The sequence below is a fragment of the Rhineura floridana genome, chromosome 14, assembly GCF_030035675.1.
Source record: "Rhineura floridana isolate rRhiFlo1 chromosome 14, rRhiFlo1.hap2, whole genome shotgun sequence".
Lineage (NCBI taxonomy): Eukaryota > Metazoa > Chordata > Lepidosauria > Squamata > Rhineuridae > Rhineura > Rhineura floridana.
In genome coordinates this window covers 27,896,743-27,924,149 of record NC_084493.1, presented here as the reverse complement: position 1 = coordinate 27,924,149, position 27,407 = coordinate 27,896,743, and the positions used below count along the sequence as shown (strand labels likewise).

The 27,407-nt window shown below is 45.1% G+C and overlaps 1 protein-coding gene across 3 annotated transcripts in view; it reads left to right on the top strand.

The window, feature by feature from the left end:
* Positions 1–27,407, top strand: part of PEAK1 (pseudopodium enriched atypical kinase 1) — a 151,792-nt gene that overhangs the window by 114,182 nt on the left and 10,203 nt on the right. For 2 of the 3 annotated variants that reach the window (XM_061595332.1, XM_061595331.1), the window contains exons 3-4: positions 15,101–15,297; positions 20,296–21,044. In XM_061595332.1, the coding sequence (XP_061451316.1) occupies positions 15,101–15,297; positions 20,296–21,044 (946 nt within the window). Of the gene's footprint in view, positions 1–13,080; positions 13,198–15,100; positions 15,298–20,295; positions 21,045–27,407 lie in introns of all 3 variants that reach the window. The other variant, XM_061595333.1, reaches the window with a different exon arrangement.

Here is a 27,407-nt window from a genome sequence, read left to right as displayed (position 1 = left end):
TCTGTGAAACAACTAGGTTCCCTGGGACACAGTTTCAAAACCTCTGATATAAGCAATAAGGGACGAGAATGTTCTCTCACCTGTTTAAAGAGTTTTTATTGTTAATTCACTAATAGGCAAAAAACCTTGAGGTTTAAGAACGTACCTATAGCCAGTAGATATTTCTATCAAACTTTAAAAAGCAGGGAAATTGGGCAGCTATAGTGAATGCACCAAGGGAGCAGGAGTCCTCCTCTCTGTGATACTGTACTGCCCTACAAATTGGTCAAAATGTAAACACAATTTGGGTTGGTCTTTCACAGTCCAATCCACTTCCTATTCCTAGATGCCCTATTCCTCCCTCAGAGCTCATTGGCAATCACTTGTGGCCGAGTAAGATTGTCTTCCAGGGTAAGGTCTTTAACAGTGGGTCCGTAAGTGACTGTGGAGGCCAATTCTGGATCCACACAGCCTCCCACAGTGAGGACATAGGTTTCCAGACGGAAGATAGTCACAGTGAGGATTTGCTTGATGTGCCTTCCGCTTAGCTCGTCTGTCCCTTTCGCCCTGTACTCATGCTTCTTCAAAGTCCATAGCACCTTTGATAATGGCTGACCTCCAATTGGGACGCTCATGGGCCAAAGCTTCCCAGTTCTTGATGCTCATGTGACTTTTTTTAGATTCGCTTTAAGAACATCTTTAAACCTCTTTTGCTGTCCACCTACATTCCGTTTTCCATCCTTAAGTTGGGAGTAAAGTAGCTGCTTTGGAAGACAGTGATCAGGCATTCAAACAACATGGCCAGTCCAGCGAAGTTGATGTTGGAGGATCATTGTTTCAACACTGGTAGTCTTTGCTTCTTCCAATACACTAACATTAGTCCACCTATCTTTCCAAGTAATTTGCAGAATTTTCTGGAGGCAGCGTTGGTGGAATCTTTCAAGAAGTTGGGAATGGTGTTTATAGATGGTGCATGTTTCACAGGTGTACAGTAAGGTCGGTAGTACAATGGCTTTGTAAATAAGCATTTTGGTCTCCCTGCGAATATCCCATCCTCGAACACTCTACGCTTCATTCAGGAGAATGCGGCACTCGCAGAGCTCAGACGATGCTGAATTTCAGTAGAGCTACAATCTCCAGAAGAGGGACTAACTGTTAATCCACTCTGGCCATTGGAGCCAGAATAGGACTCTCCTAACAGCTGTCAGTACCCTTCACAAACTACACTTCCCAGGATTCTTTGGGGGAAGCTGTGACTGTCTAAAGTGAAATAAATGTCTGGCATGGTTGTGGCCCCCTGATTAGCCAAGCCAAACAGCTGTGAGTATGGCTTTTAGAACAGTGACAGTTCTTACTGAGCGTGCACTTCAATGTTAAATTTCTTTAATTAAAAGTCAGCCATGCATTTTTTTAACTTTTAAACTGAAGAAGATGAAGGTCAGTATGGGGCAAGGTCAGTAATAGGATTACAGGTACTCTGTGAACATGGCTGATTTTTAATTAAGTTCAACAAATTATGAGACCGCTTACAGAAAAAGTCCAACAGGGGTCTGAATTTTTTTCTCTTGTTTTAACACTTTGATTTCTCAATTCTCTCTGGGTGTTTTGTGTATCACCATGAAACTTAGAGGGTTGTTGAGCAAGTGTTAGAGGGTGTTGAGCAAGTTCAGGACTAAGTTTTGTAAGGTTTTGTTCTGAAATGAGCTTATGGAAAGCAGCAGAATGGCATGGGGGGTATTTTCAATTTAACATTGTGGAATGTGAAAAATCCACACTGGCTATATTATACAGCCATTCTTGTGGTTGTATAATGAAACATCCAACAAATGGTAGGAGTGTGTATTGAAATGTGCATATAATTATGCATTGTAGCCAAATGAGTGCCAGATCCAGTTCCTTTCCCAGTTGGCTTTGTCCAGCTTGAGACTTAGCCATGAACCTCTGTGAGTGACCTTGGACCAGTTGATATTTTTCAGTTTAACCTAACTCAAGGCATCATGCTCCCCTGAGTGCCTTGGGGGAAGGGGGGAGAATAATACATTTTCTTTCCCTTGATCCCCTCCTTGAATCCCCACTCTATCCTTTACGAATCTACCTTTCTACTTCTGCCTCTTCCCTTTAGTCCTATTCTGTTGTAGGCCATTGCTGTATTAGTAAGAGACCCACCCAATACTGAATATGTGTATAGAGATTGGCCATAAATATGGGCTATAATAACTGGATTACCACACAGAACTTTTCTTTTTTTTCTGATTTCTTATTTCAAATTTATTAAGCAAAGAAAAAAGGGGGGGGAAGAAAACACAAAGGAGGGAAAAAACAGCTCACATTAGCAATGTATTGGTTAATGTATTATCTTAATTTGTACATATTGATCAATATATGCCATCCAATGTTCAAGTAAGTATCCAAACAAAGCTGGTGTTTATAGAAAGTACTGTTCAAATGTAGCAATGACATTAAGGCATTCCCGTTCCGCGCCTGGGACCTACCGGGCAGAGGGACGAGCTTGCGGCCGCTGTCGATGTCCCGGCCGCCATCTTGGATGGGATGCGTGCACACACGGCGCGCTGGCGCGCCGTCGTGTGACGCGGCAGGGAGGCGGGGCGGCTGAAGGCTATTTAAGGCCGCCCCGCCTGCTTCCCGCCATCCAGTTTGAATTTCGGCGGCAATCGGGGCAGCCGCAGCAGCTGCAGCTTCGGCTCGGCGCGGCTTCCTTCAGCGGCTGCTTCGGCCGGGCTCCTTTGGCGGCAGCTTCGGCGGGGTTCCTTTGGCAGCGATCGCGGCAGCAGCAGCTTCGCAATTTCGGCAGCAGCAGCTTCGGCGGCGGCTTCTCTGCCGGCGCACGTGGGCCTCCGGAGGCTTCCTGTGGCCAGGGTGGCTGGGCGGCATCGAGCGCCCCCCCCCAACCTCATTGAGAGACAGGGAGGCAGTGGCGGCGGGCAACAAGGCCTAGGCGGCGAGGATCCTGGGGCAGTCACGACGAGGCGGCAGCGCAGGATCGGATCCAGCACGGCGAGGACCACAGGCTAGGCGGCCTTTGGCCGGCAACTTTTAAATTTAATTGTTAATTTTAGTTAACGCGGGGGAGGTGGGGCACGACCCCAACCATCAACCCTTGCCACGTGCAGGGCAATTAGGCTACCCTCCAGGATAATTGGGTGCCGGGTGGGGGTATTGAATAAGCAGGCGGGCTCCTTCACAACGCTTTGTAATCACGTCCTTTTTTTTTTTTTTTTTTTGCAAGCGGGGCCCCCTATCTCCCTCTAGTATGCCCAAGAAAGGACAAGGGGGGCCAAAAGGGAAGGGAAAGGCCCCCAGAGCAGGGGGGAGATGCCCACCCCCAGCGGCAGAGGGGGCAAGGAGTGGGGAGGGGCCACCATGGGCGGCCATATTAGCCAGGTTGGAAGCCCTAGAACATGGCTCAAGCCACCCTAATGCACCCCGGGACCAACCTGTGACAGGGAAGAAGAAGGACCCACCACCCAAACGGTCTCGGGGGAAAACACAGCGGCCAGTGAACAGTGCTGATGCAGGGGCTGTTGCTTCCATCTTAGCGCGACTGGATGTGCTGGAGGCCGGGCTCAGGGCTGAGGCGAGGACGCCCAGCATAGAGCCAGGCGCAAATCCCACCCTGCAAGCAGCCCCAACAATGCAGCCCGCACAAGGACCTTCGGCGGAAAGCACACAGGGTGAGTCCTCTATCATGCCACAACAACAAGGACAGCAGCAGTGGAGCTGGGCCCCCTGGGGGTACCCCTACTGGCCCTTTTCCCCACCAGCGGTAACCGAGGGATATGGGCAGGCAGGGACCTCCGCCTGCGGGGGGGAGGTTACGCCACAGCAGCAGCATCCCCTAAGGGAGGCCTGCGAGCAGGTCTGGCACCTCGCTGCTGGGACGGCGACGGAAGGAGGACAGCAGCCCGCCCTGTCTGCCAACCCCCCTGCAGAGATATCCGACCCCCTGGGATCAGTCAGAGAGGGGGCCATACCTTTTGGGGAAACGTCTGCCCCACTGGGTTTTCATCTTCTGCCTGCTACGAAGGACAGAATATGGAGGGGAGAGTATGTGGACCTATTCTCGCTCCTGTACAGGGAGCCGGTTGGGAAGGATAAGGATAAAGGAGAACATGCAGAGCCCGATAGGCCCAAGCGCCGACGGGTAGAGCGCTCTTGGGCTAACTGGCTGCCTGCATTCCTTACCTACATGGGGGTGGTAATACAGAGGCAGCCTCACAGGGCCTCGGTACTAATCAAATACCTCGATATCATATACCGGGGCTACTCGGAGTTTCAAGGGACGGCATGGCTAGACTACGACCAGGCGTTCCGTATGAGGGCGGCTTTTGATACATCCCTCCCCTGGGACAAGAAGGAGGCTGACCTGTGGCTGCAATTTATGGCGCATTCTAGACCCATGGCAGGCGATAGGGCGGACAGCGGCCATCTCTTGGCGCGCCAGGCATCAGCAACTGCTTCCCGCGGGCCTGCGGGGCAGGGGGTTCAACCCCGCCTGCTTTGCTGGGAGTTCAGCTCGCGTGGCCTTTGCGGTCGGAGCCCGTGCAGGTTCAGACATGAATGTGCCATATGTGGGGGCCCCCACGCCTGCACTAGCTGCCCCAGGGGCCGCCCCTTCAGGGGTGGAAACAGGGATTCGGCTGGCGCAAGGAGGACAGGGGCTGCAGGCGCAGCTCAGGGAAAGGGGCCCCAGCCCAATTAAAATTGCCGTGCTCCGACACTTACTCCACCTTTACCCCCTAGTCCTAGATGCCCAGTTTTTATTAGAAGGCTTCACAGTGGGTTTTCGGATCCCCTATTTAGGTCCCAGGCGACCTTTCATGTCCTGCAACCTTAAGTCAGTGGAAGGCAGGGAATCAGTTCTGAGAGAAAAAATTAAGAAGGAAGTAGTAGCCGGCCGGGTTCTGGGCCCCTTTGCTGCACCACCCATCCCCTCACTCAGAGTTTCCCCGTTGGGCCTCGTTCCCAAGAGGGCACCAGGTGAATTTCGCCTGATACACCACCTGTCCTTTCCACAGGGTGAGTCAGTCAATGACTTTATCCCAGCGGAGCTGTGCTCAGTCCGCTACACATCATTCGACTGTGCTGTGCGAATGGTCAGGGACTGCGGGGTTGGGGCCCTTATGGGAAAGTGTGACATCAAGTCTGCTTTCCGCCTCCTCCCGGTCCACCCACAGGACTTCGAGCTGTTGGGCTTGGCTTTTGATGGGGAATATTACGTGGACAGGGCATTGCCTATGGGCTGCTCTATATCATGCTCTGTTTTCGAGCGCTTCAGCTCCTTCTTGGAGTGGGCGGTCAAGAGGCGCGCAGGCTTGCAATCAGTGGTACACTATTTAGATGACTACCTGTTTGCGGGCCCTGCGGACTCAGGCACCTGCAGGGCGTTCATGGCACATTTCGCGGGGCTGGCTGGGGAGCTGGGCGTCCCCCTCGCGGCCGAAAAAACTGAGGGCCCATCCACTGCTATCACGTTTCTGGGCATCGAGATAGATACGGTGGCCCAATGCTGCAGGCTTCCTCAGGACAAGTTGGGGGCCCTCAGGGAGAAGATCTCAGAGGTGGTCAGTTCTAACAAGGTGACATTAGCCACTCTCCAACGGCTGGCAGGCCAGCTGAACTTTGCCTGCAGGGTTGTAGCGCCCGGCCGCGCCTTCCTGCGGCGCGTATATGATGCCATGGCTGGCCTATCACGATCCTACCACCGCACACGGGTGACAGCCGCTCTTAGGGCTGACCTGACAGTGTGGTCCACCTTCCTGCGGGACTTTAATGGGGTCTCCCTATGGAGAAGGGATCGCCTGTTGGAGGCAGAACTACAGGTGCACTCCGATGCCTCGGGTGCCTTCGGTTTTGGGGTCATTCTGCATGACTCATGGTGCCACGGCAGCTGGCCACAGGGCTGGACACTGGCGGGCCTGACCAGAGACCTGACGTTCTTGGAGTTCTTCCCCATCGTCGTGGCCGTACACCTCTGGCCCGACAAGCTGTGTAATTCCGCAGTCCACTTTTGGTGCGACAACCTCCCCACAGTGCACGTTATTAACACCCTGTCCGCTAGAAACCCCAACGTTATGCTTCTGGTGCGAGCATTCGTGCTCCAATGTCTTCACTATAATATTCAGTTCCTGGCGCGCCACGTTCCGGGTATTGACAATAGTATTGCTGATGCTCTATCACGGAACCAGATGGAGAAGTTTCGCCAGCTGGCACCGTGGGCAAGGGCTCTGCCGGAGGTGTTCCCCCCAGCGCTATGGGAGATTGGAGGATTGAATCAGAAAGGGCCATAAGCCTTTCTGTGGCGCCCAGCACTTTGGCCAGCTACCAGGGGGCAGGTAGGGATCTATCTAACTTCAGAGAGTCCAGGGGTTACGTCCAGGAGTGGCCCATCCCGGTCGAGCAGCTTATGGAGTTCTGCGTGGAGGGGAAACGGAGAGGCCTTTCAGTCAGGACCATCAAAGGTAAGCTCTCAGGCCTCGCTTTCCTAGCGAAGGCACGGGGCTTTCAGGACTACACGGGTGACTTTAGGGTGCGCCGGATGCTGGAGGGTTGGTCCCGCGAGCGCCCTTGCCCCCCGGATGCCCGCCTCCCCTTTTCCCCAGAGCTATTGTTTGGCCTGCAGGGACAGTGGAAGCACTTGTGTTCTTCCCCTTTCGAGGCCCTGCTATATCATGCTGCGGCCCTCACTCTGTTTTTTGGGGCCTTCCGAATCGGGGAGGTGGTGGCAGCTTCCAAGAGGGATAACTCCCTCCGAGCCCTGCTAGTCTCCGACCTCAGCTGGAGGGCAGAGCGGGCCATCCTGCGGCTCAGGCGGTCTAAAACGGACCAGCATGGTAAGGGGCGCCTGGTGGTATTAGCCCCATGCCGGCAGCAAGAACTCTGCCCAGTAACAGCCCTGCGCAGTTTTGTGGCAGCGAGGGGGTCGCAGTCAGGGTACCTATTTATACATAGGAACTCCCAGCCCCTTACCAGATACCAGTTCTGGTCCGTGGCGAAGGCCGCACTGGGGAACTTAGGCGTGGACCCCAGTAAGTTCGGGACACACTCCTTCCGGATAGGCGCGGCCTCCACGGCGGCCCTATTGGGCTTTACTAAAGACAGGCTTCAGGCCGTGGGCGGGTGGTCCTCGGACGCGTACAAGGCCTACGTTAGACCACTTGCTGACACACACGGCGCCAGCGGCTAGATTTTGCCCCCCCCCAGGGGCCCCCCCCCATTGTTACCCAATGTCGTTGTTGTTTCAACAGATCGCCGGACAAGATCGGAGCTGCCACGCATCCTCCTATGTGGCCACAGTATGATGTTCTGGGCAGGCCGCAGGGCGGCGAAGTCTCGCTTCGGCACGCAGCTGGGGCTCAGTCAATGGGCCGCAGTGCGGTGGCTGGGACGTCGGGGGATGCGTTGGGATGGGCTCCTGCCAGCCTTGTTTCAACCGGCTGTGGAAGTGGCAGCGCCCCAGGTGCTGGTGATCCACCTCGGGGGCAACGACTTGGGTCTGTTAAAGGGCAAGGCCCTAATTGAACAGGCATGCGGTGACCTCCGGGCCATTGCACGTCGCTGGCCGGGGGTGCACTTAGTGTGGTCAGACATCCTGCCGCGCAGGAGGTGGAATTGTGCTGGTGACCCACGAGGGATGGACAGGGCACGGAAAAAGGTGAACAGGCAAATTCAGAGGGCCCTTAGGGACTTAGGAGGTTCTGTCATCCACCACCCAGAGGTGGGCCACAACAAGCTTGAGCTGTTTCGGCCTGACGGCGTCCATTTGACGGACAAGGGCAACAACATCTTTCTAAGGGACCTGCAGAAGGGTTTACACCAGATTCTTATCGGGTGTGGGGTAAAGGGGGACTAAGCAGAGGCTTGTCCCCCTTCTGTGGCGAAGAAGTGCGGGGAAAGGTTAAAGGGAAAGGGCAGCTAGGTGACACCTTTAGGCACCTTTGGGGGTGACAGGCGGTCCGGAGGCCTGCAGCTCAGGGCTACACGGCCCGGGGACAGGGTACGGGCCGCCTTTGGGGCCAACGTGCCTCATCCGCTCAGAGTTTCAGGGCTCCGAGGGGCGGTGATGCGGGTTGGACCCCCTACACATCTTCAGGGTGTGGCTGGAGCTGGGGGGGCTGGCACAGGGCAGCCCCCAGGCTCAGGCAGGGCATGATCGCCCGATAGCTGCTAACAGGCTTTGCCTGGATCTCCAGAACGCCCCGCCCTTAATCTCCCTTCTGCAGGTTCATTATTCAATTGATTCTGTTTAAATAAAGTGGCCCATCATTTACCCAAGCAATGGTGTCTGTGTTTTATTTCGGCAATAGGCCGCAATCCCGTTCCGCGCCTGGGACCTACCGGGCAGAGGGACGAGCTTGCGGCCGCTGTCGATGTCCCGGCCGCCATCTTGGATGGGATGCGTGCACACACGGCGCGCTGGCGCGCCGTCGTGTGACGCGGCAGGGAGGCGGGGCGGCTGAAGGCTATTTAAGGCCGCCCCGCCTGCTTCCCGCCATCCAGTTTGAATTTCGGCGGCACCCGCCCGACCCTCCCTCTGCTGCAGTGTGATCCATTTGGTCGCTACGGGGCCGACTAGGAATTTTTGGCCTGCCTGCCTCGCTTTGCTGGCAGGTTTCTTTTGCCTACTCCACACTGTGGTTGGGGGGAGGGGTCAAGGGTTAGCACGGGTGCCCCTGGGGGTCAATAGGCTGATTGGGCTGTTTAGTTTGTATTGTTAACGGTCACTTTTGGATGCAAGCGAAGAAGTGCGGGGAAAGGTTAAAGGGAAAGGGCAGCTAGGTGACACCTTTAGGCACCTTTGGGGGTGACAGGCGGTCCGGAGGCCTGCAGCTCAGGGCTACACGGCCCGGGGACAGGGTACGGGCCGCCTTTGGGGCCAACGTGCCTCATCCGCTCAGAGTTTCAGGGCTCCGAGGGGCGGTGATGCGGGTTGGACCCCCTACACATCTTCAGGGTGTGGCTGGAGCTGGGGGGGCTGGCACAGGGCAGCCCCCAGGCTCAGGCAGGGCATGATCGCCCGATAGCTGCTAACAGGCTTTGCCTGGATCTCCAGAACGCCCCGCCCTTAATCTCCCTTCTGCAGGTTCATTATTCAATTGATTCTGTTTAAATAAAGTGGCCCATCATTTACCCAAGCAATGGTGTCTGTGTTTTATTTCGGCAATAGACCGCAATCAGACCATTGCATAACTTTCCTGTTCTCAACTGGCTTTGTCCAACTTTTATTTACCTTTGCACTTGCTTCCATCCTCTGTCTATCCTTTGGATCAGGTCCTTCTCTATGTCTGTGCTTCTGTATTCTTTCATCAGTACCTGCCTCCTTTAATTCTTCTGTTTAGTCTCTATTCAGATCTAGCCATAGTTGGCTAAGCAGCAGCCATTACACCAATCTCTAACTTCAACTCGTGCCTCTGATGCCTAGCAACCAGCAGTTCTAAGGAAAGGACTTTCCTCACCTTTTCTTCTGCATCTGCTTTTTCTGCTGTCACTTCGTTATGCCTTAGGACTCTGACAGGCTGAAGTTCGGCCAGTCAGCACTTGAAGTCTGCAGCGAAGCCTGTCTTGTCAGTTTAGCTCTTCCAAACGTGCAGATGAGGAGAGGTCAAATGGAGAAGATTGGTCTACTGGTTGCTGATGTCACAGTGATCCTTAGTTCTGTACCAAGAGCCTTTTTTATTGCTGTTTCTAGGAGGATTGAGCATTTGAGAGAGCTCTCCCAGATGAAAGGTCAGAGGTTCTGCCAAAAGAACTTACAACCTTTGTTTCTTCTCACAGTCAAAACTACTTCTCTTGCATGTGTGGTTATCCAATTCAGGATAATACATAAATATCTTCTTCTATGGAGATAATGGTAGCTTATATGGGGTTATTCCATTTTATCCTAACAGAAACCCTATGAAGTAGCTTTTAAAAAAGAGATAGTGATTTCCCCAAGGCCAGCCAATAAGATCATGCTGAGCAGCAGTTTGAATCCAGGTATTTTAAGCCCACAGCTAGTACTTTAATTGCAACACTACACTGCATTGCTGTTACTATTTCCCAGACTTAAGGTTTATTGTACTAACTTTAAAATTTACATCCATATTGGGCCAAGTATGCTTTTGTCAAGTTGGATTCATAGCCTCAAGAGTTTTTAACATATGGGACTTGGCAATCAGGCCAGCTCTAAATTGGAAATATAGACGGTCATTTTAATGAATGCTTTGCACTGCTTTTAATGTTTTTATATTGCTGTATGCCCCCCAAATATTTTATGACAGAGTGGTATAGGAATACCTTTATAAATAAATATCAATGCACAAGGGGATATGCAGTCTGCTGCATATTTGTGGAGGTAGTGAAACTTGGAGGCTGAGCTGTTTGTCAGGTTTTTCCAGTTTCTTGTCCATCTCTGTTAGAGCACTGAATTTCTTTGCAGATTCTTTAAGATTAGACTCTGTATTTCATTGGAGCATTCTATCCTCAGACCTATTTGTCACCTGCAAAAAGCCAGTGCAGGCATTGTGCCCAGTATATGTAGCCTTCTTAAAAGCTACAGGAGATTTAATATATTGGATAACTTAAGAAAATGATAATGGGAGAGGGGGTGTAGGGAGAGAATGTTATGCTACCTAGAATATATGTTTCAAAAGGTTGTCTAAAAGTATGTACATTCATGGTCTGTTTTTCTCATATTTTATCTGTTAAACAGCTGGAGCTGAAGAAAATATGTTTAGCAATCTCCAAATCTATCTTTAAGTTAACATTCTGTCACACAAATGGATTGTCATGCTTCCTCCATTTAAGTGATTTATGAAAGATCTGGGTAAAATTGAGACCACCAGTAAAACTTTCTTTTTTAGTCTGGAACTGTAGTCTCTTCACTTGATTTTTGTGACTGAATCAGGAAATTGCCATTGTCTTATTTTGAGTTTAGGTTTGGTAGATAGAGGTATGTGCTTCAACTAGTTGAGAACCCTCCCTGAGTGTCAGATATTTTTTTACCATAAAAGAGAATAGAAATGGGAGGTCATTACTTCCTCAGTCTTTGCTAGTTCCCAATTTCACTCAAGATTTTTATCAGTTTCTTCTCTCCCCTCCTCTCCACCTTCCTTGTTTCCTATTCCCCAAGCAATTACCTGTAGCAACTTCTTTAATACTGTTCTGAGCCTCACAAACATGGCTGAGCTGTAGCTGCATTTGAAAAACGACTAGCTGAATTCATGAGTTTTTGCAGCAGATTTAAATTGGAGGGTGCTTTGCATGAAACTGTGGCATAATTATTTGCTGGTTTTACCCCCTTGCCTCTGCTGCCATGACTGTGAAAGCCTGGCTGTGGTAAAAACAAACTAGCTCAGTGGTAGAGTATCTGCTTTGCATGCAGAACATCTTAGGTTCAATTCGTGGCATCTCTAGATGGGCTTGGAAATGTCCCCTATTTGAAATCCTGGGGAGCCACTGCCAGCCTGTGTAGACAAAACTGAGCTAGATGGACCAATGGTCTGACACCATATAGAGCAGCTTCTTATGTCTTTGTCTTGGGATTGGCATCACTTGATTTCAGTGGGAGTTGGGCTCCTCCACAGCTGGCAATTCCTTTGGAGTAGAGAAAGGCCAGCCCAGCCCGTAGTGTGTATCTTACAGAGCTCATTAACTTCTTTGTATTTTTCTTTATTGCCAGCTGTCTGTATTAGATATCCCATATTTATATCCTCACAGAAATATACTTTCTATAGTAAAATGCATTAGGCTTTGTCGTATAGAGGTGTAAAATGTCCATTCACTGTTATTTGTTTATTGCATCATTGTCCTGTCTTCCTCTGAGGAGCTCAAGATAACATACATAGTCATAATCCTCCCCACCCCATCACACACATGGAATCATAGAATAATAAGAGTTGGGCCTATAAGGCCTTCAAGTTCAACTCATACTTTTTCTCATAACAAGCCTGCAAGATATGTTAATCTAAGATATGATGGGTACATCCAGTGACCTTTAGAGCTGAGTGGTGATTTGAAAATCTCACACTTTGTCCGTTACACCCAGTGGCTCTCCATTTTAGAACAGCCTGTTTGTGGCTTCATTGTTTTGACTCTGAAAGTATAAAATAAATTGGGCCAGTAGTGCATAACTGGCAATATTGACTAGTTTCACAACAGGCATGTTCATTGTCTCCTCTGTGGAAGCTACCCTTAGGACTCCATCAGCTTGTTTTCTGAATTGATGCTCCAGATATGATTCAAATTCAAAGAATTTATTCCTGCATAGCAATTTTGAATGGAATTGCATAGAAACTAAGAAAAGGGGCACCAAAGACAATTCCTGTGGTCAATATGTAACGAGTGAGTGCCAGTTTACCAAGCTGAGTAAAAGGTGCAGAGGTGTCTTTGATAAGCTCATGCACTCTTATTCAGTTTTTCATGTTCAACTCCACTGTAAAAGCTGGGAGCAATTTCAGAGTAAGCCTAATATCTTCATAAATGTTCTGTTCTCTTCCCTGTGTGGTGGTGGTTGTTTTGAGACATAGGAACATTCTTGGTAACAGATGGTCAGATGCTTTCCTCTGCTCTAGTGTCTTGCATTGGCTATGAGAGAAGTCTGGCCTTTGGTTGTGCAATAGCAGAGTTGAGTAACTACGTATTGGGTCTTATGATTGCTTTCCCAGAACCTCTCCCTTTTTTTACAGCTGTGAGCAGGTAAAGGGAAATGTTTCCTTCTTCTGTAAAGACGGTTGCCTCGTCATTGCAATTCTAAAATACTGTAGATGAGTGGCCCAGTTTTAGTTTTTGTAATCATGTTTTTAAAGTAGACTCATATATATTGGGGGGGCAAGGAGGTAGCAACTGCTCTTCCAGGCTTTTTCAGCCTATTTAAGTGACTTGGCCAAATAAACCATTTTAAAACCATGTAAGCTGTGTGTTGTGTGCTTTAGCGAGGAGAGGGTTAAGAGGGCATGGCTTTGGCTTTGCTTATGCTAGTTCTCCTAAGGTGTTTTAGCACATTCCCCAGACCATCCCCTGGAGGTAATCATCAAGGTGCAGTAGGTGATATCATTCAAATGCAGAGTTCAGTCGTCGTTGCTCACAGGTTTGCACAACTTGTAGCTCACCAGACCCCAGTGGAATAAATGCTTCACCAGAGTTTCGAGACATGATTAAAAGGCTCAAGAAGGCTCTGAGAGAATTTCCTTTAATGGGGAACTGTGTGAGTGAGTACAGTGGGTGAGTTCCTTTTCTTCTTTTTCATTCTGGTTGTTGATTTACTTTGGCAGCATAATTTTCAAAAGTATACTTAGAAAAGATTCATGCATGTGGGGGACTAGGAAAATTACCTTGTAACAGGAATTATAGTTTCAAAGTAGGACAACAGTGAAAGGAGGGCTGTTTTGAAAGAACAGCTATCTATTGGAGAGTTGATGAAAGAAAAGAACAAGGTTTGGTAAACATAGCCTCCTCCATGCCGTTAGTTCCCAAAGTGAATTTACAACTTGTCACTGATTTGATTTTTGAATGTTTCCTAATGTGTGAAATTACCTAGGCTAACCCTTTAATGTATATACTTTTTTGCACTTAATATGTTGTGGTTTACACTGTTCTCTGCATGTTACAAATTATCAGTACCGACAGACACTTTTTTGTCTGTTTACTAACTTTTGTGGATGATTTATGCCAGCATTTAAAATCCATGAATATGAATATAGAGGGAGCAAGTACAAGTGGTTTCACATAATGGAAATGAAGTGGAAATTAAGGGCATTGATAGCTTTAACATGTGGATTGCTTGGGAATTGCACTTTGTGCTTTGATCAACCACTATTAGGCTGCAATTTTATGATGATGACAACTCTTTAATGATAAAATCCTATCTTCCAATTCTCAAACGGGAAATCACCCCTTCATATATATACAACATAAACTCTGTATACACCACATCCTGTTTTGCACTTGGACAACAATATAAAACCATTGGTATTCATGATTTGTTTAATAAGATTACAGCTTTTCGTTGATTGGAGTCAATGACTTTATGGTTTCCATAATTAATCTGATATGTTATGCTGAGTCCTAAAAAGGTAAAGGTGTCCCCGCACTTGTAGTGCGAGTCGTTTCCAACTCTTAGGGTGACGTCTTGCGACGTTTACTAGGCAGACCATATATATGGGGTGGGATTGCCAGTTCCATCCCCGGCCTTTCTTTACCCCCCAGCATATGCCAGGTACTCATTTTACCGACCACAGATGGATGGAAGGCTGAGTGGACCTCGACCCCTTTTACCGGAGATTCGACTTCCTCCTTTCGTTGGAATCGAACTCCAGCCGTGAGCAGAGCTTCGGCTGCGTTACCACCACTTACCACTCTGCGCCACGGAGGATCTTACGCTGAGTCCTACAGATGTAGTATCTGCCAGTCTCTGAAGGTCAGGTGTTTTTAACCCAATTTTCTTTGCTAGAATCTGAAACTGTATTAACTTTTCTCCCTCAGTGATAGGACGCACTTTATGCAAATGTTGAAGGCTTGCCTCTCCGGTGTACAATACTGGGCCTAGGGAATTTTTTTATTGGTTGGTTAATGGTGGCAATGCATACCATTAAATAGTATCTAACATTAATAAGGCTATTAATGAATTAATAATTAATAATAAGGCTCCGTGGCGCAGAGTGGTAAGCGGCAGTAACGCAGCCGAAGCTCTGCTCACGGCCGGAGTTCGATTCCAACGGAAGGAGGAAGTTGAATTTCCGGTAAAAGGGGTCGAGGTCCACTCAGCCTTCCATCCATCCATGGTTGGTAAAATGAGTACCCAGCATACGCTGGGGGTTAAAGAAAGGCCGGGGAAGGAACTGGCAATCCCACCCCATATATACGGTCTGCCTAGTAAACGTCGCAAGACGTCACCCTAAGAGTCGGAAACGATTCGCACCATAAGTGCGGGGACACCTTTACCTTTTTAACATTAATATGGTAGTAAACATGGATACATCATAGAGTATTTGGGGGACTCTTATCTAGAAACTGAAAAATAAACAGCTTTTTTTCTGCACCATGGTTCAGTTCATTAAAATTAATACATATTTCTAAAGAACTTACATTGCTGGAGTCCCATTTTGAACTTTTGTTTTTGTTTTAGTCAAGTGTCTGATGAGCAAACAGTGGAAAACCTGTCCCCTCGGATTCCAAGATCTGAAACTGAAAAGCAGGACGATGGCAGTAATGCATCCTTCATTCCACTATCTCCCCCAGAAATACCACACGGACAAGAGGAAAGAGAAGAAATGTCTGATTCCTCTGACATGAGTGCCTGTAGTGCTACATATAGTAACTTAGGTAAGCACCTTGCATCTGCACAGAAATATAAACTAGAGTTCAATTTCTGCTTCTTCCTTCTGTATGATCAAGTGTTGTCTGACACTTCCCCATTCACCAGGAATTTTTTCTGTAAGAATGTGCAACAGTTTAATGTTCATTCACAAATAGATCTTTGCTTTTTAAGATGGTTTTAAAGAGCTTTTAAAAATGTTTTAATATGTTTTTAAAGATGTTTTGTTTTAATATATTTTAAAGTCTGTTCTTTTAAGATGTTTTAGAGTGTTTGTAGTGTTTTTGTTTGCCGCCCTAGGCTCCTGCTGGGAGGAAGGGCAGGATCTAAATTTAGTAAATAACAAATAATATGTGTTTAGGTCTCAGGAAAATAAATATTGTTGCTTTTTCAGAAATACCCTTGGAAAAACTAGTATATAAACAATTTTTTTCTATCCTGTCCCAAGCATTTGAAGTAAAAGGTATAATTTTAAAATGTTCTCTCTCAGATAAATTTTATTTGAAACCCATTTTAATGAAAACTCCAGACCAGTGTGCAATGGCCTCGGCTATGGTTATACTATAAAATTGTAGACTACTTTAAGAACATGTTTAATAAAGAACTTCAGCTTAACTGTCTAGTAAGGTGGTTTGAGAGAGGGAATAATATTAAATAATTAAGTCCCAACACTATTAAACATGATCTGTGTCATAATAGTCAGCACATCTTTAAAGCCCTAAACGGCTTGAAACCAGGTTGCCTGAAAGACTGCCTTCTCTAATGTGAACCAGTCTGAACCTGACGTTCTTCTGAATACCTGTTCCACGTTCCTCTGCCAGATAACTTAAGGTGGATAACCAAAATGAAGAAGGCCTTTTTGGTAGTGGCACCCTGGGTATGGAACAGCCTTCCCAGAGAGACTCACCTACGTATTCCTCGTGGTCTTTTCAGCATCAGGTGATGACTTTTCTGGGTACCCAGGCCTTTTAAATAATCAGTGTAGTCTGAGCCTCTCAGTTTTTAAATCTAACCTTAGGGTTGTAGTGAAATTTGATCATATTGCTTTGATTTTATTGTTTTATTTCTTATTTTGTATTGAAATTGTTTTTATGCTTAGTAAGTACCCAGAGAATTTTGTGTTATGGAGTGGCATACAAATGTTGTTAATAAATAAGTCCCACAAACTGAAAGAATCTCACAAACAAATCTCACAGACTAGAAGAACTATACATTTACGCCAGTTAGTCATTCATTTGAAATCTTGTACCATAGAAATTTGGCCTGCGCTGTGTTTACTGTCAAGGGTTGTGGGATTGAAGTGGGGTCCACTTTATTTCGGTGACAACATCAGTATGTTGTTCTTGTGTTAACAATATACCCTGTCTTCAAGCCATAGAAACACAATGTGTTTTCTGGCATTATTTATTTCCTGCTTTTCTACCCTGCTCCTAAGCATCTTTCAGGTAACATTAATCAAAGTATGTTAAAAATACAAAATAAGCAGTGAGGCCTGGGCACCCTGTGGACAGCAGCTCCCAGCATCCCTGACCACGTTCATTGGAGCTGATTGGAGATATATATTGGGAGGGCCGCAGGCTGCCTAAAACTGGTGGATTAGAATGCAAAAAACTTTGTATGTGGGTCCATACAAAGAGCTTGTCCATCTTACACCAGTAATGGAACCTGGCCACACTGTGGCACAAGGTATTAGTAGAAGAGTTGGGCTTAGATGACACAATTTCTCTTCCCGCTCCTCCACTGCTTCTGCTAAAGTTAGAGCCTCCAGCAGGATTGTAACTTTATAAGCCAGTGTAGAGTGCACTCGTGCCCCCTCCTTCCCAAGCTGGAGAAAGCGTAACAGTCTCAGCCACTCACTAGGCTTGTGTCACATCTATACCACACATTTAAAACACATAGCTTCCCCCAAAGAATCCTGGGAATTGTAGTTTAACCCTCACAGAGCTACAGTTCCCAGCACCCTTAACAAACTATAGTTCCCAGGATGAGGGGAGCCATGTGCTTTAAATATATGTTGTAAATGCAGCCTTGATGTTTCAGGTCAGTACTAGCTTGTTTCCTTGGGTATAATAGAAGAAAGATAAAGTGGGAAGGCAGGTGACACAGTCCTCACTCACTCCTCCTCCACCATTGCTGACATTTTGTTTCCTGCTTGATCTATTCATTGAAAATTTTCCTTTGAAATATCCTGTTATTATAAATTGCTTTGGGAGTTTTAGTTGTAGGAATAATAATTAAATAATAATTTAATTTATAAGCCGCCTATCTGGCCGATGGCCACTCTAGGCGACGTACAATTTAGTTGCAATAAATGCATCATAATAAAATACACATAAAATACATATCACAGTAAAACTATAAATAAAGAACAATAGCAGTTCAGAGTAATGGGCGATTAGTCCTAAAAAATTAACCCTCCCCAGAAGTCCCAAAGGCCTGTCTGAAGAGCCAGGTCTTCAAGGCTTTGCAGAATACATTCAGGGAAGGGGCATGCCGAAGATCATACGGGAGGGAGTTCCAGAGAGTGGGGGCCGCCACTGAAAATGCCCTCTCCCTAGTCCCCACCAACCTAGCTGTTTTAATTGGTGGGACTGAGAGAAGGCCCTGAGTGGCTGATCTTGTCGGGCGGCATAATTGGTGGCGCTGGAGGCGCTCCATCAGGTAAACTGGGCCGAAACCGTGTAGGGATTTAAAGGTTAATACCAACACCTTGAATTGAGCCCGGAAAACAACAGGAAGCCAGTGAAGATCGAACAACACTGGGGTGATATGTTCCCGGCGGCGACAATTTGTGAGTAGTCGAGCCGCAGCATTTTGTATCAGTTGTAATTTCTGGACCATTTTCAAGGGTAACCCCACGTAGAGCGCATTACAGTAGTCTAAACGAGAGGTGACCAGGGCATGTACTACCAGTGGGAGCTGATGAACAGGGAGGTAGGGTTGCAGCCTACGAATGAGGTGTAATTGATACCAAGCTGCCCGGCTCACTGCCGAAATCTGAGCCTCCATGGACAGCAGTTTATAAATTCGATAAACCTAATGTGGCCTCCTGATTAATTCTGATCTTTGTAGCATGTGGTAGAAGTGTAACTGCCTCTGAATATTTTTGCCTGTCATGTCCAATAACTATGGGTAGACTTGTCCTTCATAAATTTCACTAATCCTTTTTGAACCCCATCCATGCTAGTAGCCATCCCATCATGTTGCAATCAGTTCCACCACTTTTTAGATGCCCTTTTATGTATCTGCTTTATAATGTTATTGTTGAGATAAGATAATGAGAAGTGCACGTGTTATTCTAAATATGGGCACACCATAAGTGTTTATAATGGGTTTGTAAATCAGGCAGTTTTCAGGCAGGCAGTAGTAATTGCATTTTTATATGGCCTTTACTCTCATAGAAGCCAAGGGCAGTGTACAATATCATTAAAATACAGTAATTAAAAACTTTTAAAAACTACATTTCTTTTTTTAAAAAACAAAAATCTAGCTTAATGAAAGCAACTGTATTAGCACTTCTGGATCCATGGGATATATCCCCAAAGTGCAGGTAAAGGAAAACGCCTTTAACTTATGCCTGCGAAAAATCAATGTGGAAAACAGGCACACTTTCTCTGAGAAGAAATACCATAGTCAGGGCACCACCACCATGAAAGCCCTTTCTCAATTTACTGCCCCACAGGCCATACCAGGTGGCATACTGGGTCATCTGGTATTTAGGGAAGTGCTCCTTTAAGTACTTGGGCCTCAAGTTGTTTAAAGCTTTGTGCACCAGTACCAGCACTTTGAATTGGGCCCAGTAGCTCATAGGCAAGCAGTGCAGTGCTTTTTCAGGTCCAATGACATGTGATCCATATCATGCAGCTTCATTCTGCACCAGCCACAGCTTCTGGACTGGTTTCAAGGATAACCCCACATAGAGTGCATTGCAATTATCTCATCATGAAGTTATTACGTTATTGATGCTGGGCTAGGCACTCCTTGCCACTGAGGCCACTTGGGCTTCTACTGACAGCTTAGAATCCTAGGACCACGCCCGAACTACACACCTGTTCCTTTAGGGGGACTATAGCCCAATCCAGAACACGTCATCTACCAAATTCCTAGACCCAGAGACCATATACCTACAGCACCTACCTCTTATTAGGATTTCGTTTCAGTTTATTGGCTCTCATTCAGCCCTTTCATTTATTAATAAAGTAATTCCTTTTATTTGTGTCATTATTTTGTTGCAAAATGTCATATGCAAATTCAAGAAAATAGACATTTTAATATAGTGTGGAGAGAAATAATTAAAAGGAAATTCATTATTTCTGATACTGTATGTTCAAAATTGCCTTCTCTTGACAGGCTAAGCTTGCCAAAAGCTGCTTTTTAGGTCAGCCAACCTGCAAAACATGAAAAGAATGTACAGGGTTAATAGCTAAGCACATAAACTGCTCAGTTACAGAAAAGTTTCTCAACTGAATGGAGAGTTTTCCCCTGAGGAGGAGAAGAGGATAAAACTACTATAGGCTACTACCATAATTTGTCATTTTCATGAATACAATGCATTATTTTTTTTAAAAAAAGAAGCTAAACAAGTATATGTGGTAGAAAGAAATGTGAACTGTTAGATGAAGTCTTCATCATTGCACTTTTTATAAGATCCCTTCTTTTCTACAATACTAGGAGGCTTCAGATGTTCAACTGAATATATTCCTAATGGAAGATGACAACATTTACATTCTATATACCATATTCCGGCTATATTTTTATAAATGTAGATTTTTATTTAGGCCTTCAAGGCAATGACTGGCATCTAACAAATAATTATAATCTCTCTTTATGTTCTGTTATAGTGGCACTGGTTTAGGTTCTGAAGCATTGGTCTTCCCACTAAATAATTACTTTATGTCCAGCCTTAAACTGAGATACTCATGCCCCTCTTCATTCTCACAGTGAAAATGCTCTGACTGTGCATGTGTATCTTTTTCTGTCAAAAATACTTTTTTATCATTATATAGGGCAGTCCAGAGCAGCTATGATACCTCCAAAGCAACCACGGCAACCAAGGGGGGCTTTTGATGATGCCATGGATTTTGGAGGAATATCTGAACCGGAAGTGACAACCACCTTACATCCAACACCACCTCCACTGCCAAAGAAAACTATTCTACGAGCTCACACAGAACCACTTCCAAAAGAACTCCAAAAACAGGCACTTGAAAGTGGCCTGTGTGTTATGGCCAACCCCACCTATGACATCGACACCAACTGGGAAGCAAGCAGTGCCTGCTCTTCAGTCAGCTCAGAATTCAAGGCTGTGGACAATGCGTCAGGAGATTCCTTGGATAGGCCTCCAGAAAAAGGGCTTGTAAACTCCTCAGCAGCCAATAGTTTTTCCAGCCTAACTGCTATCAGTATTAGAGACAGGTATTCCAATAGCATGGAGTCTCTGTCAGATAGGCCTGCCACCCACAGCAAGCATGGCAAGGCTGTCCAGAAGCCCCAGAGACAAGCACTTTATGGAGGAATTGAAAACAGAGGAGAAGTGGTGAGCAGAATCAGAAGCCTTCACACTGATTCCCTGAAGAAACTATCTGTCAAGTATGAAGACCTTTTCATGGCTGGACAGAAAGATCAGCTTCGATTTGGGGTTGACAGCTGGTCAGACTTCAGATTAACCAGTGACAAGCCATGCTGTGAGGCAGGTGATGCTGTCTACTACCCAGCTTCTTATGCAAAGGATCCACTCAACAACTATGCAGTCAAGGTAGGAGGATGGTTTAACAATAGTCACTCCACCAATCAGGATTGACAACTTTATTTAATTTACATTGCACTCCATTACCATTGGCTGTCTTTGTACTTAGTTGTTAGTATCTGAGAAATATGCTTTTCTGTGATAGCTAGTACATGATGATATTTCTTTCAGCTTATAAAAACACAGTAGAATCAAAACAATGAACAACAACCCCACACATAACCCCAAAAGAATAATTCCATCCTGATCCTAAATATTTGCAGCAGGATAACAGAACTGTATTAGCATAGGACCATGTTCTGATTAAGACGCTTGCATATCCTGTTGTAAACTGGAGCAGCAATTTTTGGGATTATGCTTTAAGCCCTTTCTCATACATTCCATTCCATATGTCTCCAGAATGGTCCTGGGAAACTCCCCTCCAATAACCCTTCAGAACTGCAATGAATAAACAACCGTGAGAATGTTAGAGCCCCAAATTCCTTTTTTCTTTAAAGTGAATTTATTGGCATTGGGGCTCAGTTTTGTTTTGTTTTTATCCTTCTGTTCTTTTTAACAAACAATATTCCTGTCTGTTTAACATACTGCTATTATAATTAGTTATATCTATTTATAAAAAGAGGCACTTTTTCATTCTTCAGACAGAGGGCAACTTGAATTGTCCTGCTTATATTTATTTTCAAAAGTACATTATTTTCTTAAATAAAGCTGAAGAGGCTTACAATGTAGAAAACAGAATAATACAATAAATATTTTATAGAAAAATAAAAGAATAATTTCAAAAAATTCAGATTAAAAATTGCAATTTAATGTAGTCTCTTTATGGTAAGGACATACAAAATTTTGTATGCAATTTTACCATCTAAGGACCAAACTATACATGACGTGCTTAACCTGGCAACTTTTATTTGGGAGAAAAACTAGCCAAAGGGTCCTGATCTGGAACATGCTTCCAACTGGGGCCCTGCACAGGTGTTCTGCTGAAAATCATAGAATAGTAGAGTTGGAAGGGGCCTATAAGGCCATCGAACCCAACCCCCTGCTCAATGCAGGAATCCAAATCAAAGCATTCCCGACAGAGCGTCCAGCTGCCTCTTGAATGCCTCCAGTGTCGGAGAGCCCACTACCTCTCTAGGTAATTGGTTCCATTGTCGTATGGCTCTAACAGTTGGGAAGTTTTTCCTGATGCCCAGTCGAAATCTGGCTTCCTGCAACTTGAGCCCATTATTCCGCGTCCTGCACTCTGGGACGATCGAAAACAGATCCCGGCCCTCCTCTATGTGACAACCTTTCGTGTACTTGAAGAGTGCTATCATATCTCCCCGCAGTCTTCTCTTCAGGCTAAACATGCCCAATTCTTTCAGTCCTCATAGGGCTTTGTTTCCAGTCCCCTGATCAACTTTGTTGTCCTCCTCTGAACCCGTTCCAGTTTGTCTGCATCCTTCTTGAAATGCAGAGACCAGAACTAGACTCAGTATTCAAGATGAGGCCTAACCAGTGCTGATGCTCCTCCACCTCCACGTCTCTTTGCTGCTGTTGTTCCAACATTCTGTCTAAGAACTCTTCATCTTCTCTTATAGTCCTCAGTGTGGCCACCCGCTGTTCCAGGCCTCTCACTTTTTCTTCCAACAGTGCCACGAGCTTGCACTTGTTGCACGTGTACACCGTGTTGTTCTCAGGCAAGAAAACAAATGCGGCACACACCTTGCAGGTCACAACCACTGGAGAATCCTTCCCGTTCATACTCTCTTCTACCTTTTGTTTCTTTCTAACTACTTGTTTTGGAGTGGCCTGTGCTTTGTCCTGTCCTACTTCAGGGTAAACTTGAGAGTCTCCCTGGAGAATTAGTAATTTGTTTGTGTTGTTGTTGTAGTGGTGGTGGTTTTTTCACCCCCAGCTGGCTTTTATTTGCCCCTGATAGTGCTGTTTGCACTATTTTCTTTTATTTCTTGGGGACGGCAGGGTCTTCACTGCAAATTTATAGCGGAAAAAGAGGGGGTAATCAGAGGGAAGCCACGCACAATGGAATGGGGGTATCTGAAATGGCTGCTGCTGGATACTTTCACATTAGCAGTTGGTGTTAAAAGTGCTCCTTGGGCTTCATGAGGTGGCAAGCAGCAGAAAGAAGACAAGATGAGAGAAAAAGAAAGCATAACAAAATTAAAAATGGATCCCATGTTAAAGGTAGGAATTAGAGGTGGGCCTTAGGTCTGAAAAGTGGAGGACTACTGTCTAAAATAATTATGCAGATGTTGCAAATGGAGTGACAGTGCTTTTCAAAGGCAACCTTTGTTTCTCTAGAAACAAAAGGTGCCTTTGAAAAATAATTGTCAAAGCCACAACCATGTCTTCAATGCCATGCCCACACCAAAATCTAGACTGACAGGAAATCAAAAATATGACTGTATCCAGGTGTAACTGAAGCTGGAAATTTTCCTCCTGCTCAAGGGTCTTTGTGAGAAACAGATGTTTAGAAACTAAGCATCAGCTAGCTGTGGAATCTGTCTCTAGGTTACATAGTGAGCCAGATCCCCTGAAATCATTTACCAAAATATTGCTGGTGTACCAAGGGTGAGGTGGGAGGGAGAAACTCCATCACGTTATTATTTCTGTACCCAAAGAGCCCTGAACTAGTCAGCAGTTTAAGATGACAGTCAGGGCCAAGGGAGATGCAAGGTAATACAATCCAATACAGTTTCTTATCCAAGTCTTATCCAATTCAACCATTCCAAGGAAGCAATTCTCTAAACTACAGTTAACAGTTTCATTAAGTACATTTATAAACGTACCATAATATTTGGTTCCATGCTAAACTTAATAAAGGGAAGAAAATATGTTTAACATGGAGCCTTTGAATTAACCCTCAAGTGTTAATTTTATTCTGTATATTCTGTTATATACATATGTAATACAAAACCACATTTAATGTATTGGAAACAAAAATTTTAATTGCCCAATGTACTGAGCTCAACAATTTACTCAACCTAGCTGTGAATCCATAACACAGGACTGCCTTTGTTGTTATGTGCCTTCAAGTCAATTACGACTTAGGGTGACCCTATAAATCAGTGACCTCCAACAGCATCTGTCATGAACCACCATGTTCAGATCTTGTAAGTTCAGGTCTGTGGCTTCCTTTATGGAATCAATCCATCTCTTCTTTGGCCTTCCTCTTTTTCTACTCCCTTCTGTTTTTCCCACCATTATTGTCTTTTCTAGTGAATCATGTCTTCTCATTATGTGTCCAAAGTATGACAACCTCAGTTTCATCATTTTAGCTTCTAGTGATAGTTCTGGTTTAATTTGTTCTAACACCCAATTATTTGTGTTTTTCACAGTCCATGGTGTCCGCAAAGCTCTCCTCTAACACCACATTTCAAATGAGTTGATTTTTCTCTGATCTGTTTTTTTCACTGTCCAATTTTCACATCCATACATAGAGATCGGGAATGCCATGGTCTGAGTGATCCTGACTTCGGTGTTCAGTGATACATCTTTGCATTTGAGAACCTTTGCGAGTTCTCTCATAGTTGCCCTCCCCAGTCCTAACCTTCTTCTGATTTCTTCACTATTGTCTCCATTTTGGTTAATGACTGTGCCAAGGTATTGATAATCCTTGACAAGTTCTATGTCCTCATTGTCAACTTTAAAGTTACATAAATCTTCTGTTGTCTTTACTTTAGTCTCCTTGACATTCAGCTGTAGTACTGCTTTTGTGCTTTCCTTTTCAACTTTCATCAGCATTCGTTTCAAATCATTACTGGTTTCTGCTAGTAGTATGGTATTGTCTGCATATCTTAAATTATTGATATTTCTCCCTCCAATTTTCACACCTCCTTCATCTTGGTCCAATCCCGCTTTCTGTATGATATGTTCTGTGTATAGATTCAACAAATAGGGTGATAAAATACACTCCTGTCTCATACCCTTTTCGATTGGGAACCAATCGGTTTCTCCATATTCTGTCCTTACAGTAGCCTCCTGTCCAGAGTATAGGTTGTGCATCAGGACAATCAGATGCTGTGGCACCCCCATTTCTTTTAAAGCATTCCATAGTTTTTCATGATCTACACAATCAAAGGCTTTGCTGTAATCTATAAAGCACAGGGAGATTTCCTTCTGAAATTCCTTGGTCCATTCCATTATCCAACATATGTTTACAGTATGAGATCTGGTGCCTCTTCCCTTTCTAAATCCAGCTGGGACGTCTGGCATTTCTCACTCCATATATAGTAAGAGCCTTTGTTGTAGAATCTTGAGGATTACTTGCATGGGATATTAAGGCAATAGTTCAATAATAACTGCATTCCCTGGGATCCCCTTTCTTTGCAATTGGGATATATATTGAACACTTCCAGTCTGTGGGCCATTGTTTAGTTTTACATATTGTTGACAAGTTTTGTCAAAATTTGGATAGATTTAGTCTCAGTAGCTTGTAGCAACTCTATTGGTATGCCATCTGTTCCTGGTGATTTGTTTCTTCCAAGTATTTTAAGAGCAGCTTTCACCTCACATTCTAAAATTTCTGGTTCTTCATCATACGGTTCCTCCTTGATTGAATCTGTCATTCTTACATCTCTTTTACATCTCAGATATAAGCAACCAATTTTACCACATATCTGCACCTGCACTTCACAGAATTGTGTAGGCGGTCAATCAATCCCTGGGTGTGAGATTTTATCCCAGGAGCTGACATGCATTTCTTTTGCATTCTGAAAACACACAGTTTCTTTTTTTTTCTTCCTAGATTGAAACCAAGATAGGCTATGATTTTAATTTTGAACTAAGCAGACTAATAATTTAAAGTCTCGAATATAGATCTGAAATAAGAATTTGGATTTAGATTCAATCTGTCTCTTACAGTTTGCTCTATTTAATTCCTTTGTGTGTGTTTTTGGTGGGGGCAGGCAGAGCTTGGAAAAGTTACTTTTTTAAAACTACTACTCCCATCAGCCTCAGCCAGCATGGCCACTGGATTGGGCTGATGGGAGTTGTAGTTCAAAAAAGTAAATCTTCCAAGCTCTGGGGGCAGGGTAGGGGTTAGGAACATTTATGGAATTCTAACTGGGCTAACACAGTTCATTTAAATGTTGTCTGTGTGAAGCATGAAGAATTAAAGAACAATTTTTGTATTTTTTTCCTGCCCGCTTATCATAACACTGATTCCTTGTCAATTTAAAATATGAATTTTCAGAAGGATGAAAATGGGCATCACTGGTGGCCCTCAATGCTACAGCATCTGTACTATTTTTCTGCCTTACACAAAAGCACAATTTTCACAGTGCAGCATGAAAGTTTGTAATGACAGACATATCTTGTCCTTGGCAAAACTTCATTTCCACAAATTCATTCTGAAGTCTTTTTTCCTAATGAGGCATTGTAGCTTTGCGTTGTTATTATGCTAGTGTGCCAAGACACAGAAATCTATGCCATTGAGTTTCTTGTATCAACAGTTCAGGGCACTAAAAGCTAACCCAAATAAACAGAGCTTGCAGCTTTTCCAAAAGGAGTCCAGACACAGGTTTTTGCAAGTTTCTCAAAAAAAAATATCCACTTCAGATGATACATGCCCTTAATTATAACTCTACGCCATTTCTTACATTGAAGACATAGAGGCTGCCTGTACATGGCAGGGGAGAAAAGTGGAAGTGCAGTAGCCATCCCTTCCCCTGACCTTTGCACATACAAACTGTACATGTATAAATTCTGAACATGGGATCAGGGACTCTGCTTTTTGCACAAAGGCAACTGCTGGTACATTGCCTCCATGCATACAATTTGAACACACATAGGGTCTGCTCATTCCCCATACAGGCCCTTTCTGTCCTGCTGATCCCTCCCATAACACATGTTCAGTCTATGTGCATTGAATATACAAGGCGGGCTTCTGTGGTTGTATATGGTTCTCTGCAGCTTCCTCAATCCTACATCTGCACCTAACATATGCTGTTCCAATATATGGCTGTCTTTAGTGTTTTTAGAACTCTTCCAGATACAGAAAAAATGCAGTGGTTCTTGCATTAAATATAAAGGAACCCTTCTCTTGTGCATTAGCTCAAATTACCTTGAGTGGTGTTGATGCTTGGCATGCATAGGTCATTTTGATCCTTAATCTATAGGTAATTACCAAAATGACAGGACACAAATGTAAGCTATTCTTCTTATTAGTATGTATTTGGTTTTTTCATGCTAAACCTCTTTCCCATCATAAGAGGATATTCTTTTTTCACCAGGTTCAAAGCAATGCACAATTAAAATTCCCTTTAAAATTAAAAAAAATTGCTCACTATTGACCAACTAGTGAGATGCTTATCAAATTGTGAGAATGTGTCCTGAAACAAATAAAAGGCCCAGCCCTCACTTCTTTTCCCA